This window comes from Tachypleus tridentatus, chromosome 13 (genome assembly GCF_004210375.1).
Source record: "Tachypleus tridentatus isolate NWPU-2018 chromosome 13, ASM421037v1, whole genome shotgun sequence".
Classification (NCBI taxonomy): Eukaryota; Metazoa; Arthropoda; class Merostomata; order Xiphosura; family Limulidae; genus Tachypleus; species Tachypleus tridentatus.
Genome location: NC_134837.1, coordinates 112,655,390 through 112,673,394, shown reverse-complemented (window position 1 = coordinate 112,673,394; position 18,005 = coordinate 112,655,390). Strand labels below are relative to the sequence as shown.

At 31.2% G+C, this 18,005-nt stretch overlaps 1 protein-coding gene across 4 annotated transcripts in view; it reads right to left on the bottom strand.

Moving 5' to 3' along the window:
• LOC143240951 (uncharacterized) overlaps nucleotides 1-18,005 on the bottom strand; it is a 74,995-nt gene that overhangs the window by 36,273 nt on the left and 20,717 nt on the right. For all 4 annotated transcript variants that reach the window (XM_076484257.1, XM_076484255.1, XM_076484254.1 and 1 more), the window contains exons 3-11: nucleotides 17,154-17,825; nucleotides 15,571-15,618; nucleotides 14,768-14,863; nucleotides 12,587-12,626; nucleotides 7,512-7,557; nucleotides 6,417-6,465; nucleotides 3,464-3,513; nucleotides 2,379-2,535; nucleotides 8-195 (exon numbers count right to left, since the gene is read on the bottom strand). In XM_076484257.1, the coding sequence (XP_076340372.1) occupies nucleotides 8-195; nucleotides 2,379-2,535; nucleotides 3,464-3,513; nucleotides 6,417-6,465; nucleotides 7,512-7,557; nucleotides 12,587-12,626; nucleotides 14,768-14,863; nucleotides 15,571-15,618; nucleotides 17,154-17,825 (1,346 nt within the window). The remainder of the gene's footprint in view (nucleotides 1-7; nucleotides 196-2,378; nucleotides 2,536-3,463; nucleotides 3,514-6,416; nucleotides 6,466-7,511; nucleotides 7,558-12,586; nucleotides 12,627-14,767; nucleotides 14,864-15,570; nucleotides 15,619-17,153; nucleotides 17,826-18,005) is intronic.

The window sequence follows — 18,005 nt, the reverse complement described above, 5'->3', positions numbered from 1 at the left end:
TATTTACCTCCTGAAGCCTTCATTTTCTTTTACTTTTGAGCTATTCCCCATAGTATCTCCAGTTACAGTGTGGTCAACTTGAATTTCCAAAGCCATAAGTTGTTCCTCACCCACAGACAAGTTATTAAGAGGTTTCCAAGGGGATGAAGTTTGTTTGTCAACAAAATTGGCTAGACGCCAACTCTGAGTTGGAGGCTAGAAAACAACTTTTTTTTTAATTTGGTTATAGCAAAGAAATGACCAAAATAAATAATATTCAATATAATAAACTCTGTGAAATGAGTTACAATGAATTACTTGACATTGTGAAGTATGTGACACACATCTTAATCTCCAAAGACAAACTTTCCATCTTCGGTAGTGAAGTAGAACAGAAACTTACATACTCAAAGAAAGTCAGTCTGTAATTTTCTCTTTGTGTTTTATTGCTGTCAATAACGTTTGTACAAAATTATAACTTATAATACCCATGGTGTATCCATCAACCACAACCATGGTGATCCATCAAAGGTGGTTCATTAGTTTGGATATGCTTACAAAACTATACAAAAACTATCTGTGCAAGCTATTCTGGTGTAACAGTGGGATGTGAACCCTCAAATCTGCTGTCCAGCTTGTTAGCCAGTTTATCAGGTAAGGCCAATACATCAAAGGAATCCAAATAATGAATTAATAAAAATTGACAGCTCCAACTCCACTGAATACCCAAGCATTGAATTAATGGAAATCAAAAACATCATCCATACTGAATATTAAAGAAATCCAAGTGATGAATTACTACAACCTACTGAACATTAAGGAAAATCAAGAGATGAATCAATACAACATCACCCCAATCATACTGAACATAAAGGAATAGCAAATGATGAATCAATATAACCTAACCATCCCAATCATACCAATTATATTAATGAACTTTCTCACTACAAGTTTGGCCAGATTTACTGACCTTACAACCATTTTGTACTCATTACAGTTTTCATACTATAACTTTTAACACAGCATCTGTACCTTCACAAAATTTGTCAGACTTTTAGTAAACAATTTTGTCCATGAACACATATACTTCTCATTTTCCTAGTGCAAGTTGATTTCCACTTTATGATTAAATTTTTTTTTTTTTAAATACTCAAGCTTCATTTGCATAATCTTTAAACATCCTAAATATGTTTCAGACACTTTGTTTCAGTAAAACCTTCTGTTACTTTCTCTAACCTAACTCTATACATGATTAGCCAGTTGGACAAACTTTATAACAACCAAAAATAAAATATAAAAAGTTTAAAGTATCCTTTTGGTTTTTCTAGAATGACTTCAAATTGTAACATGAAAACTACATTTGTTTATCCTAAATAGCTTTAAACTTGTAACAGTATACATCTATTTATACTTATATTTTTTATTGTTGTATTGCCATTTAAACTATATCTAACTTTTATTTGCATCATTGTAAATCACTTGGAAAATGTGCAGCTCATGTTATGCTACTGATTTACATTATGCAAAAGCTACTTGCAGGTGTAACTTCATGAAAAAAAAAAATTATATTTATTTTGCCTAAACTATGCTTATACAACTTAAAATCTTTCCTATTTTTACATTTTAGTTACATTTTAATAATAAACAAATAATACAAATACACATGACAAACAAGAAATCATGTACTTAACTTTATTTTACTGTTCATTCTTATACTAATGGTAGTGTTGCACTATCTAATTGTTTTATTTAGTTAAACAACACACTAAAAAACACAGAACAACATGCAAAAAGCAGCAAATGTCCCATAACTATCAAAATCTTTCTAGCTTTCTATCTCTGAGACAAGAACCCTTATAAATTCATCTATGCTGGTCAATGTGTTTTCTGTTGGAATAAAGATTGTACTGAAAAGCAAAACCGAAAATTCACTATATAGAAAACCATGCAATGTAACATGTCACCTGAAAGATAGCAGGTGACAGGTAGGTGTGGCACAGACGGGTCTGATTTTCTATTTGATAGCTTTGTAACCAAATAAGATTAAAGGCCATGAAAATTATCCTTTGTCAAAGTGATGATGGTATTACAATGAGTCATTTGCATTAAATTGCACACTTTCTGGAGGGGTAATAAATAAATTAGACAACAGGTAGTGCCTAGAGAGAAAATATCACAATTCTTACACTAGGGAAATTCAGTATTTATTCCAAATATTGCCTTCTAAAATTAAGAACTTAAAACTTGTATACTCTTAAATTATGGATTAGTAGCATGTTTATAGGCATACCATGAAAAACAAAATTGTCTAATAATAGTAATCTAATGAAACATAAGAAGGAACATCTGTTTATCTAGGTTCAATAGTTCCTTTGAAATTTGTCTACTACAGATATTACCTTCTCAGAAGCAGATATTTTATTTGAAGCACTGCTGTCAGTATCTTCAGAGTCAGTGTCTGAAGAACTGTCTTCGGAATCACTGGATCTACTGTCAGAGCTGGCTGATACTGCTTGAGGCAAAGAAGCTGGACAGTGGTCACCATTCTGTGGTACACTAGAACAAACAATAGAAACATAAAAAAATATTTAAACTTTATCAACTCCAAACACATTTTAAAATGTTATAATATGGTGAACATACTAAAGAAGTTACTCTAAAATGAACAAAGGTGACAATAAAAAATAATACACAAATATTTTAACGAACATTGTTAATCAAACCAATATTAAAAACAATAACTTGTTCTACCCAGCCTTTTAAGTTTTTACCTGTATTACACTTTCACATATTATTGTATTTACAACTGTATCAGCTGGCCTTATGTTTTTATACACTTAGCCTTGTTACAATCTTACCTGTACTGTCTGGCTGTAATAACATTTCTACCTATAACACCTAACATTGTAAAATTATTAAATGTACCACCTTATCTTTTCACAATTTACAAGTTTAAATGCACTGTTTGGCCTTATTACATTTCCAACTGTAACACCTGAATTACTTTATTTTCTTACACTTACCTGTATCATCCGATTTTGTCATATTTGTACCTGGTATCACATAAACATACTACCTTAAATGAAATTTATAGTTTTTTACTGTTAATCACACATTAACCAAAAGTTAACCAACATGGATGACATTTTCATTATATCTTAAATAAACACTGTTAATAACACAAATAACAAAGTTAATCAACTTGGATAACATTTTTGTTACTTCTTAATTAAATATTGTTAATAACACAATAACAAAGTTAACCAACTTGGATAACATTTTCATTATGTATTAACTAAATGATGTTAATAACACAATAACAAAGCTAACCAACTTGGATAACATTTCCATTATGTAGTCACTAAATATTGTTGATAAAACTTCAAAATATTGATATTTTTCTTTCAAAATAAACTTATCTCAAAAACCTCTCACTTATAACACATTTTTGGGTTGAATACAAAACATGAAACACAAAACTAACCTGCTAAAGTTAAGACGAGCTTTAACTTTGTCTCTAGATTGAGAGGTGACCTGAGTAAAGAAATATACACTGTTTGTTCAACACACTCTTCCCAGAAACTAAGATTACCATATTTCTATGATGCATTAGCCGAAATAACTGAACATAAAACCTTTACAACTGTAATTATAAGATTACCCTAACAAATAATAATATAAACAAATGAAACATAATAATAATAACACACTTTTTTGGTATAAAATATCTAAAAGATATTAAAAACATATCTATATTTGTTACACAGCAGCCAATACACTCCTAATGATATTCTCATCTACTGGTGACCATTTTCATAAAATACCAAAGTACTTATTAAGAAGCAGCAAAAGTAAATGAAGTTAAATTCATTCAAGAATTACATGTGGCGACTGTGGAAGAGTGAATGGTTAAAAAAATGTGCCTTACAATTTCAGGGAAAAGAACATTCATGAGTTGTTAGGTCTGGTAAAAATTATTTTAATAACATAATCTGTAGTATTCTTAGGTACACTTAATGCCAACAAGAGTTATGGTTAAGGTTCATTTAGAAGTTATATTTAAGTCTGGCTAAAGTGAAATATAAAAACACTGATACTCAATTCCCCAGTTAACACAGCCTATTTCTTTACTAACCAGCACTATTACTAACAGAACAATGCTCTATGAAGAGATTTCCAAAATAATGGGTTACAAACCCCAATGGCATCATGGAAGAATTCAACTATGACAAGGACTTCAGAAAAATCTTATTTTTTTGTAAAAGTTACTGAAAACAATTACAAATCTATATTTTTCTTAACTATAATGAAAATTATAAATTCTTTATAAAAATTACATTTTAACATATCTGCCAATTGGGACTTCCATTGCATGTGATAGAGAAGTGCAGTCAAAAGAAAGATGTGGAAACAGAACCATCACTTCAAAGAACATGTCTACAGCAATGCTTGAAAAACCTATGCTCCCTGAACATAAAAACAAACAATTCACTGTTCTACTTCCACAACTTCTAGTCGATATAACAGAATTTTTATACTTTGTTAATTGTTCATCTCCCTGTATTCTCACCTTTTTTTACTGATGAAATATTAAATAAAACATTGTTAATAATATTACTACAGTTCTTCAGAATTTTTAGATGACATTTGTAGACAAAAATTTTAAGAACCACTGCTCTATGATGTGGCATGAGCAACTTGCATTAATGTTTGCAAGTTGATGCTGATATAATACAACGTTTAGAAGCAATACTAGCAAAGAAGTGCTATATGATATGATCATATCTATGTCAAGTAATATTACCAAACTGATGCAATACAATATGGGATAACTAATGTCAAGTAATATTAGCACATCAATGTTGAGTAATATTAGCAGACTGATTCTATATGATACTGCACGATCAATGTCGAGTAATATTAACATACTGATTCTATACAATACTACACGATCAATGTCGAGTAATATTAGACTGATTCTATATCATACTGCACGATCAATGTCGAGTAATATTAGCAGACTGATTCTACATCATACTGCACGATCAATGTCGAGTAATATTAGCAGACTGATTCTACATCATACTGCACATACTGCATCAATGTCGAATATTAGTAATATTAGCAGACTGATTCTATATCATACCGCACGATCAATGTCGATCAATGTCGCACGATCAATAATATTAGACTGATTCTATATCATACTGCACGATCAATGTCAAGTAATATTAGACTGATTCTATATCATACTGCATGATCAATGTCAAGTAATATTAGACTGATTCTATATCATACTGCACGATCAATGTCAAGTAATATTAGACTGATTCTATATCATACTGCACGATCAATGTCGAGTAATATTAGCAGACTGATTCTATATCATACTGCACGATCAATGTCAAGTAATATTAAACTGGTTCTATATCATACTGCACGATCAATGTCGAGTAATATTAGCAGACTGATTCTATATCATACTGCATGATCAATGTCGAGTAATATTAGCAGACTGATTCTATATCATACTGCATGATCAATGTCGAGTAATATTAGCAGACTGATTCTATATGACATCATATTATGAATAAGAATAATGCTAGCAGTTGTTGCTAATACAAAATGAGTTCCGTGTAGCAATAATAGCAAAACGATGCTATGTATGTTACCCAATCAACAAAGGTTAACAACAGCAGACTGATGTTGATGTACACCTGTCGGAATAACTGTTGTGACTACATATAGCATACGCCTATTGGAACACTTGTTGCGACTACATGTAACATACGCCTGTTGGAGCACTTGTTGCGATTACATGTAACATACGCCTGTTGGAGCACTTGTTGCGACTACATGTAACATACGCCTGTTGGAGCACTTGTTGCAACTACATGTAACATACGCCTGTTGGAGCACTTGTTGCGACTACATGTAACATACCTGTTGAGCACTTTGGACATGCACCTGTTGCACTTGTTGCGACTATGTGTAACATATAGCTGTAGGAATACTTCTGACTACATTCAACATATGCCTGTAAGAATTCTTGTTGTGGCTACTTACACCTGTTAAGAATTCTTGTTGTGGCTACTTACACCTGTTAAGAATTCTTGTTGTGGCTACTTACACCTGTTAAGAATTCTTGTTATGGCTACTTACACCTGTTAAGAATTCTTGTTGTGGCTACATACAACATACACCTGTAAAAAAACTTGCTGTGACTAGCTGAAACCATACAAGAAATACTTGTTGCTATTTTATTAGACTATACAGCATAAGCTTGCATGAATATTTCTTGCAGAAAGAAATGAAATCACTTAATACAAGTTCTTGATGCTAAATGAAACATACATTCAGAAAGATATATAGTTACTACAACATCAATATATAACATCACACTCACTACAATGTACACAAAAACAGGTCAGACCTACCGTTTCATCATCACTATCACTTATCACTAGGTCATCTTGAAGACTGAACCTAGAGAACAAAGATCATAACAGAAAAAGTTGTTTACTTCTGAATATACAGAATAACAAAATATAACAATTATGGTTTAAACATTTCATAAAGTGTTCCTGGCATAATCAGGTACAACCACTATAATAATTAACAACTTACTCAGTTATACTAAAAGTGTACTTCTTTAATTACTTAAAACTGTAACAGATATTCAGGGAAAAACATAACTGATGGACAAGGAAACAATTAAAACCATGTTGATATCCAAGTGTTTAGTTTGGAGCACTTATAGTTAATGTTTTAACACTGCTTTGCTATATATACATAACTTGTTTCAGCATGTATGTTTTACCTGTTTTGTTAAGTTAGTATATAAATAATGTGTTGATTTGTTTGAATTATTTTGTTCAAATACAATTACATTTGATAAGTTATGTTCTGACCTGTTCAAATTTTTTCTGTTTAACTTACTTTAAATATATTTATATTTAACAAATTTTGTTTTACTTCACTTTATGTTATTAAACTTGATGAGCTATTATCAGCTGTGCCTGATTTCATGTTTGAGACGTATTGTATTATTTCCCATTCTGTTGAACATCATGTGTTTAACTTGCTGTGTTTAAAGAAAGTTTATTGTATTTGATTTATCACATTTAGCTCTATTGAACTTATTGTTTCATTTACTCTAAAAATATTTAATTATTAAATACTATTCAGCCACTTTTGATTGGGGGAATTTCATTTACGTAAATTAAATACTTTTCTGATTCTAAAAAAACAGAGTTCAAAAGCAAACAAGAATATATAATAATATTCATCTACACAGTCTCTCATACCCAGTACCAACAAAGCCTTTTTCCCAATACCAGGGTTCAGCTGTGATACAACACGTGCAGTAATGGTTGACATACTACTGAAATTATCAAATTGCATGAAGATTTTACCCTAAGGTCACTAAATAAAAACTTATTTTGTTTAGATTTTTTTCAGTGATTATTTAAAAGACACCTTATAAACTTGGTTAGAAAGACAAGAATGTAATTAACTTGCAAAATTCTTACATTTGAGATTGAGTTCCATTTCCATCTTTTGCCTCTTCTACATTTTCTTCAGTGAACAAAAAATCAAAAACATGTTAATTTAATAATACACACTGACAAATTTTAAAAATCTAAGGTTTGGTTGCTACAGTAATGTGCATCAAAAGACCATCTAGAAATCTACAGTTTGTTTGCTACAGTAACATATGTGAAGACCCATCTAGAAATTCATTGTAAAGTTGCAACAGTAATTTGCATCATAAGCCATCTAGAAATCCATAGTTTGGTTGCTAAAGTATCTTGCATCAAGAGCCATCTAGAAATCCATAGTCTGGTAGCTAAAATGACTCATTAAGAGTCATGTATAAATCCACAGTTTGCTTCCTAGAGTAACTTGCATCAAGAATCATCTATAAATAAATCCATAGTTTGCTAACTACAGTAACTTGTGTCAAAAACAATCTAGAAACTCACTGTTAGGTTGCTACAATAACTTGTGTAAAAAGTAATCTTAAAATCCATAGTTTGGTTTCTACAGTAACTTGTGCCAAAAGCAAAGTTTCAGCTATAAGTATTTGTTTATTAAGTGTAACCCAGATTAACCTAAACTTTGTTAGTTTATGTAATAAAACTCTTGTCCTGAAACCATGTTTGGCAATACCTCATTCCAAGATGTACAAGACCAGAAAGTACCTAAACAATCTGCAATGTGAAAGTAACATTTCCTACATTAATTACCTCATACATTTCTAATATCCAATCACATAAGTATTGAGCTAAAACTGTAAACTTCATTCAGTTCTCCAACACTTTCAACTTTTATAAATATGTAATACCAACAGCCTATCCTAAAGCAGTCTCATTAATAAATATAGAACTGGAAAATACCATGCTCTTTATAATGTATTCAGTAAATTTTAATCAGGTGATTTAAAAAGGTAAAACCCTCTTTATAATTTCATTCTTTCAATAAAAGCTGTAACTTAGTTTATTGATAAATTATTATTTGATTTAATGGCTGTTTGTTTGCATTACTAACAATCTTGTGTTCGACTTACTAGTAGCATTATGTTTGATTCACTCAAAGATTATCACTTGATTTACAAACAGTTTATTGTTTGATTTACTGACAGTTTAATGTTTGATTCACTAATGGTTTACCATTTTGGTTTATAGTGACACTTATTATAAATAACATTCAACCAAACAAACTACAAACACAGATCAGAACAAATAATCAAGTTAGTTTATTTCACATACTTATCTACCTAAACGTTTCCTCTGTCTCAGAATTAAAAATAATCCATCAGATAACCACCATTTTTATATGTACTTTTAACTATAATCTCAATAAAACTTCACAAAGTTCAAACTATTAAGAATTGGATTACTCAATCTATGTACCGAACTAACAATGTTCAATACTACTCGTAAGTATAAACCATAAAAACCATATATATAAATATATATACACTATCTTACCAAATGTTAAGGAACACACCTCTGATTGCAAAAAAATGGCTGTGACAATGAAATATCCAAATAATTTAGCCTATAAAGATGGTCAATGGTTTACTTGGAAGTCATTTCAAACTTGTACACAGAACAATGAGTACACAGTAAAAGTGAACAGTTTCAAAGGGTAAGAATAGTTGGATGTCACATGGGGAAAATGTCTGTACTTGCTATTGTGCAACAATTAAACATTCCCAGATCAATAGTTGGCAACATGCTGAAGAAAATGAAGTCCACAGGTGATAATGAGCCCAAAAAATGACCAGGTAGGCAAAAAAACTACAGATTGACAGGAACCAATGCACCTTGAGAAAGCTGGTTAACTCATCTTGCCTTCAGACCCTAGAGAATCTGTATTTGGAGATACCAGCAACCACAAGTAAACCTGTAAGTATTTTTACAACACATCAAGAGCTGCATGTCATGAATTTTCACAGAAAAGCTGCAGCCCACAAGCCTTTGATAACAAAAACAAACGCACACCATTGACTGGCACGATGCAAGGCACACCAAACCTGGACCATCAATCAATGGAAATCAGTGCTGTGGAGCAACGAATCATGCTACGTGCTCTTCCACTCTGATGGATGTGTTTGGGTATGGAGGATAACCAAAGAACCTGAGTGTATTGTCACATAAGTGAAGTTTAGAGGTGGTGGTATCGTGGTCTGGAAGTGCTTCTTATGGTGTGGACTATATCCACCAGTTATGGTGAATGGACTATGAATGCTGAGTCTTACACTAATGTTCTGAACAATTTTATATGTCCTACACTTTGGAAACCTTAAGATACTACCCCTTACATCTTCCAACATAACAACACTCCATGTGACAAAGCAAGAATTGTGAATGCATGGTTTGAAAAGAATAGCATTGGAACACTGCAAGGATCAGCACAAACCCTGACCTCAAGCAGAGATAATATCTTTGGGATAAACTGGAACACAGAATTATGGAAAGGCCAAACAACCCTCTTCAGTAGTGGAACTTAATACTTTACAGGAGGAGTGGAGCATGATACCACCAGAAATTAGTAGACAGTCTCCTATGATGCATTAAAGCAGGCAAACACACTATTACTTTCTTGGAATAAAGATATGCTTTATTCATAACAACCTCTGTCCCATGATTTCCAATAGAATAGTATATATTACTATAGTGGTCAGTAGCCCACATGATCACCAACAACCTGATTACTAATTATTCTTTTTTTTCACTAATTACTAATTTTATATTACATTTGCTAACCTACTGTTATATACAGGGAAAACCTTAAAGAAACTGTGATAGTAACCAGAATTCAACCCTTGGTGTTTTTGTTAGGAAGGCACATGTGTAAAGTGGTCCTACTCAGACTTGAATCAAATAACTATTGAATGTTTTTAAAGGGTATACCCAGTTTGTGCTGACTTCTAAACTATATTAACTGAGTATATAATAAATTAAGCAAACATATCTTTTGCGTCTTTCTTATGATTCTTGTCCCATTATTTTTTACCATTACACTTTAATGTAAGGTTTTCTTTTCCAACATAAAAGACTATAATCTTCTATGTCTACTATGATCCTAAATTATAACTTATTTAAATTCATGTGCAAGGGAAATGTTAAAATGTTTTTTTCTCTGTTGAGCATTCAGATAGTTTGGCATGTGAAAACAGTGAATGTGTTATGTGTTCCTAATACCATTCCAAATTTGTTATTTAAAAATATCCTGTGCATTTTCAGAAAACACTAACAGTAGAATACTGTTGGGTGTCTTTAATTTTCTTCTTTATAAAGTGCTTCAGATATCCATTATCAATTATGGTTGTATTGATGGATATCTTTTATTCCTCTTATCACCTGTTGTATCAGAAATCTTCTTCAATTATCACAATATACAAGGACATGACAACACACTTCTTTACAACTAGCATCATATTTAGGAAGATAACACTTCTTTACAACTATATCCATATTTAGGGACATGACAACAAACTTCTTTACACTAAGCATCATACCTAGAGACATGACAACATACTTTTTTACAAAAAGCATCATACCTAGAGACATGACGACATACTTTTTTACAAAAAGCATCATACCTAGAGACATGACGACATACTTTTTTACAAAAAGCATCATACCTAGAGACATGATGACATACTTTTTTACAAAAAGCATCATACCTAGAGACATGACGACATACTTTTTTTACAAAAAGCATCATACCTAGAGACATGACAACACATACTTTTTTACAAAAAGCATCATACCTAGAGACATGACGACATACTTTTTTTACAAAAGCATCATACCTAGAGACATGACAACATACTTTTTTACAAAAAGCATCATACCTAGAGACATGACGACATACTTTTTTACAAAAAGCATCATACCTAGAGACATGACGACATACTTTTTTACAACAAGCATCATACCTAGAAACATGACGACATACTTTTTTACAACAAGCATCATACCTAGAAACATGACAACATATACTTCTTTACAACAAGCATCATATTTAAGGACATGGCAACATATACTTCTTTACAACAATCACTTCCAGAGACATGGCAACAAATATTTCTTTACAACTAGCATCATATCTAGAGACATGACAACATATATTTCTTTACAACTAGCATCATATCTAGAGACATGACAACATATATTTCTTTACAACTAGCATCATATCTAAAGACATGACACATATATTTCTTTACAACTAGCATCATATCTAGAGACATGACAACATATATTTCTTTACAACTAGCATCATATCTAGGGTCATGACAACATATACTTCTTTACAACAAGCATCATATTTAAGGACATGGCAACATATACTTCTTTACAACAAGAATCATATTTAGAGACATGACAACATATATTTCTTTACAACTAGCATCATATCTAGAGACATGACACATATATTTCTTTACAACCAGCATCATATCTAGAGACATGACAACATATATTTCTTTACAACTAGCATCATATCTAGGGTCATGACAACATATACTTCTTTACAACAAGCATCATATTTAAGGACATGGCAACATATACTTCTTTACAACAATCACTTCCAGAGACATGGCAACAAATATTTCTTTACAACTAGCATCATATTTAAGGACATGGCAACATATACTTCTTTACAACAAGAATCATATTTAGAGACATGACAACATATATTTCTTTACAACTAGCATCATATCTAGAGACATGACAACATATATTTCTTTACAACTAGCATCATATCTAGAGACATGACACATATTTCTTTACAACTAGCATCATATCTAGAGACATGACAACATATATTTCTTTACAACTAGCATCATATCTAGGGACATGACAACATATACTTCTTTACAACAAGCATCATATTTAAGGACATGGCAACATATACTTCTTTACAACAAGAATCATATTTAGAGACATGACAACATATATTTCTTTACAACTAGCATCATATCTAGAGACATGACACATATTTCTTTACAACTAGCATCATATCTAGGGTCATGACAACATATACTTCTTTACAACTAGCATCATATGTAGACATAACATCAAAAATCAATTACCTTTTACCTCAGTACCCGAGACTTCTCTAGATCCTAGTTTCTGAAGAAAAAAAGTTAAACAAACATTTTGCATCAGCATACAATAAGGTATTTATAAAAAGGAAACAATTAATCTTGAAAAACAACCTATTTTTATTGTAAAGATTTACTCCAATGAAAAACATGTTGGAAATATTGATGTCTTTACCAGGAGTTTTCTAAAATAATTTTTCAACAGTTAAAGCTATATTAAAAAAATACTTTGGGTCTTCTTAAAAGATGTATTGTATATTGTATTTAAACATTCTTTCATTACCATCTCTTTACTCAGCACAAGTAGTTACACACAAGAAAATTCCAAGTTTGATGGTTGAATGGATAATATGGAAACAAACTCTTCACATATAATGTACAGGAAGACTTCCTGCTCACAAGCTAAATACTTGGTGTCAGTTTCTATTTAAATCCAGGTTCTCACACATGTTCAACAATTTGGCAACTGACAGACTTCTTCACACTTTTTAAGGAAACTAATACATCAAAAATAGTTATTAAAGTCATTCAAAACCTTTGGCCATAAGATGTATTACAAACAAACTTATTCTGGCCAAATATTCTTTATCACAAAAGAGAAAAATTAATCGAAAAATATGAACCAGAAAAACAAATACATGAATATGCTTGTGTATATGTGTTAGAAAGTCTAGCAATCATTTTTAGTGACACCAAAATCCATTCTCTAAGTATAACATCATCTAACTTTAGGTTCATAACAATACTGTAACCACAATTATCCTAACACTCACATCTATATCCTGTGAAGCATCACTTCACAACTTGTAAAATAAGAAATGTCACTTTGTTTTGTCTGATAACCTGTTGATGAACTATCTTAACAATACTGCAACCACTTAACTATCCCAATATAACCCCATGTACATCCTGTAATATAACATCACTTAACTTAAAAAATAAAAAATGTCACTTTGTTTTGGCAGTTATCCTGTTCATGAACTATATTAACAATACTGTTACCACTTGATTATCCCAATATTCTCCATGTACATCCTGTAATATAACACCATTTCACAACTTGTAAAATAAAAAAATTCACTTTGTTTTGACTGTTATCATATTAATGAACTATCCTAATAATACCATAACTACTTGAAAAAGGTAGACATGTTACACGTGTCAAATAGCATGACACAGATCACTTCAGGTGCTAAAAACAGCTAAGGACTAGCTTTCTTAGGCCAGCTTGTTTTGCTAGAAGACCACCAGACAATTTCTGTTTATCTGTCAATGTGGATAACCAAATTTACTCATGCAAAATCACACAGAATCTTGGAATATATTGAAAACTTCAACTGAAAATAACAAGCAACATCCTTGTACTACATGAAAGCCTGCAAAGCAAAGTGGCTCATAAGATAATCCACCATACCAAGTCTGAAGTACACCATGGAACATCACTGGTGCATTGAGAGCTATATCCCTGCTCAACATGTGATTATGCAGTCAACTGTTCTTAAGTCCAATCTGACAAGCACTAGTTAATTTTCTACAGAATGTTGAACAAGGGAAACTAACAGTCTCTACAGAAAGTCTAAATTTCGGAAGGTCTGTATTTAGCAGAAAGGAATCTGCATTAGTCAGACTAACTGGTGGATCCAAACAAAGTGCCTGACACACTTCAAAATTGATTAGTATTATAACAGCTCTTGTATTAACCAACAACTTATCCTCAAGCCACTAAATGAGATAAAAGTCAAACTATGTCCTTAAACCTCTATTCAAGACACCAGGCATGACAATGGTCAACAAATTTTCTCCATAGATCTTTATTAAGGGCACACAAAATTAAAATATTTATTTCTTATATAGCTATTCAAGCCATACAGCATGACAACAGACAAGAAATTAACACTTTCATATTAGTTATAGTGCCATATTAAATTAGTTACCTGCATTACTATTCAAGCCACATAATGAGATAATCTATATTATCTTACCAAATTAAAAATATTCAGTCCATTAGCTTACTTTCATAAACATATTAATAAGTTAAATTTCAGTTTTTATTCATTTTATAGTTAGCCATAAATACTGAACATTCTTTACTTCATGTTTGTGCTTATTACTCACCTTGTTTTACATTCAGAAAAACAGAGATCACACTTACTCTAAATCACAACTTACCAGTTTTTCCTTGCTTGGAAAGAAGCGAAACTGGGATTCTTCTTTCTGTGGTGTCTCTATAGCACTGAGAGGTGGAGGCAGTGGTTGTTTCATTTCCTAATACAAAATGGAAACAGCAAAGTACTAAAACCATGTAGTTATAAACATAAAACTAACTAGTAATCAGTGCAGATAATTTAAATATACTTGTGTTCTTACTTGTAAATATAAAACTAACTAGTGATGAGTACAGCAAGTTTAAATATACTTATGTTCTTATTCATAATGACAATACATGTTTATATGAGAATACAAACCAAACTTGAATATATTTATTTTCTGTAATAACTAACATTAGTTACTCAGTTTGCATAATTTATCTTACCTTTCTCTCATAGGAGTTGCAGTACTTTTTACTATACATGATACCTTTCTGTAACATTTTTAAACTTTGTATTGTTATGTACTTACCACAAGCTTTCTAGCACTAAGAATGATCACATGCAGGTTTATGTAATTTAATTAATAAAATACAAGTGGTAATTCATTTAGTCATAATTATGTGTACTAGACTCCAGTCAGAAATATGTATTTTTAAAGAATATATACTTAAAACTATATATTTTACTTAATAGATTAACAAAACAAAAGTACTCTATACTACAGGACAAAATGAAAAAAAATAACAGTAGACTAACAAATACATACATCTGTTTTAAAAACAGAACAGAAAAAAACCTATCACAAATAGAATGGGCACACTAGAAATACAACTGAAATAATCAAAATACTGAGACACAAAAATACACAGATAATAAACTTACCTTCAATATGTGTTCTACTTCTCCATGGTTTCCTTCACAGACTTTCCCCTAGTGAACATAAATACATATAAAGTAATGTATTGGAGTTATGTTTACAGAATACCAGTTACATTATTCAGGTTAATTCAAACCTCATAATCTACTTATTTTCAAATTTGTAGCCATATCATAAGAAATAATTCCATTTTACTTTTCACCTGTTATCGTTCTTTTTCAGTCTTTACTTGCTATAAATATACCACTTTCCATAAACAATTTGCATATCACTGAAGAGAAGTAAATAACACTCATAATAAAATAGTTTACATTTATTGGATTCCATGGCTATCTTCTCCATGTTTAAATTAACAGTATTTTTAAGGAAATGTACTACACACCATCATTAATGTGGTACATCTATCATATGTTAAAAAACACAGATATTTTACAACTGCTGGTACCAGTACCATCAGCTGAATATTATATTGATTTTAAGCTAATCTAGATGCCTCAATCATTTCTTTTCCACAAACATGATTTCAAACTTCAGGTGTTATTAATAATCAAATAATAATTATTAAAACATACATATCAATCAACAAAAATTATAATTTTTTTTCTTTTCATCAATTACACAGGTATAAAGTAATTAACAAAAGTCCATTTCAATAACAGATGTATCAAATGTAAGATCAAAGAGTCACCAACTCCTTTCCAGGAGGTTGTAACTTGTGTAACTATGTTGTAATATGAGAAAAACTGAAGAGTATCTATTTATAGAAACATGCTTACTATGTGAGCCTGAATTAGCTTTAATGTACTTTCTTTCAAAACCCAGTTACATTACACTTAAACTCACTAACCACTAATACTAATTATTTGTTGCTACCATCTAGTGATGTATTTACCATCAGAATTGTTGCATTTGAATGATTCTAAATTGGACAAAATATGATTATGTAATGTATAGTAAAATATGTATACAACAAAAGGGGAGAAACTGACTCAAAGCAATTATAACTATTTCCAAATATTAGCTGTCATCAGAAGAGATTCAAAATTCTTAAATTAAGGGACTAGAAATAGCTAAATACCAATGGTTAAATGAAGAATAACAAAGAAAGATAAATCCTTCACTAATCCAACCTGTGGCTGATCAAGAGATCATAAAAATTAACTAATCCAATCTGTGGCTAATCAAAAAATAAAAATGATTAAGTAATCCAATCTGTGGTTGATCAAAAGATCACTAGAATGAAAAAATGTTTAACTATACCAAACTACTGGATGATCAATCAATATTACTCTTTACATACTTGATGTGTATGCCAAAAAAACAAATATTTATGGTTGAAAGAAACATCTTGTGTATATTGTTATGGTTACTAAACATAAAAAAATATTTTGAGGTAATTCAGAGTACAGCTATGTATTCAGTTGTCTAAATACATCTGCCTTTTTTAAACAGATTTTAAACTTTATTGCAAGGAAGAGAACTCACTCTCTCCAGTTATATCTTCCTATATCATTTCAAACAAATAAATAGAATATTCCAAAACTAGTCCAAACACTAACCCGTAAGAACAGAAAATAATTTGAATTACCTGTAAGTGAGATAAGTTAACTTTCTTGTGATCTCCATTAGATTTGTTCCTATATTTTGGTAAACAGCAATTTCCATTTGAAAGATAATTCTCCTGAAAGAGTTTACTGTTAAATCTGTTAACTTGGAGTGAGGTAGTTTGTGCATTACTTGGTGTCTCCTCTTCTACATTGTTTGTTGTAACACAAGAAGTTGGAGATGTTGTTACAACTTTTTTTTCTGGCTTACTGGGAACACAAGGAGAAGTTTTTGGTTGAGAATTCCTCTCTCCTTCTTCTACTTTTACAGTAATTTTTTTAGACTGCAGATTGAACTTAAGAGAATTTGGTGAGTTTGGCTGAAGAGTACCTAAAGTGCTATCAACTTTATGCTGACCATTGAAAGTTTGAGGTTCTCTTTGAACACTTTCAACACAACTGTTGTCAACAGTTGTTTTCACAGAAGGGTCTATCCCTGCTTCATTAATACTAGTTTTGGGAGCATTGGTTTGCTGTTGAGCATCAAGATTGGCAGAAGCTGTGTTAGAGTCAAGGGGAGGTTGGGAAGCTGTCACTGACTGTGATATACCAATCAGATGTTTAGGATCTTGTATGAGATATTGCTGAACACGGGTGAAATCTCCAAGAGCTTTCTTGATGCGACGTGAAGTTTCATCTTCTTTGTTTGGATCAATCTAAACATAATAACAAGTAATCATAAAATCTGCATGACTGCAAGTCACGAGTGGGGTAATACTGTAAAAATAATATTCATATATTTTCTATTCATTATCTTCTATGAAGAATTAAATATCTGAACATGTTCACTGAAACAATTGAAATAGTGTTCTTATCATTTTCTTTAAATTATCTAC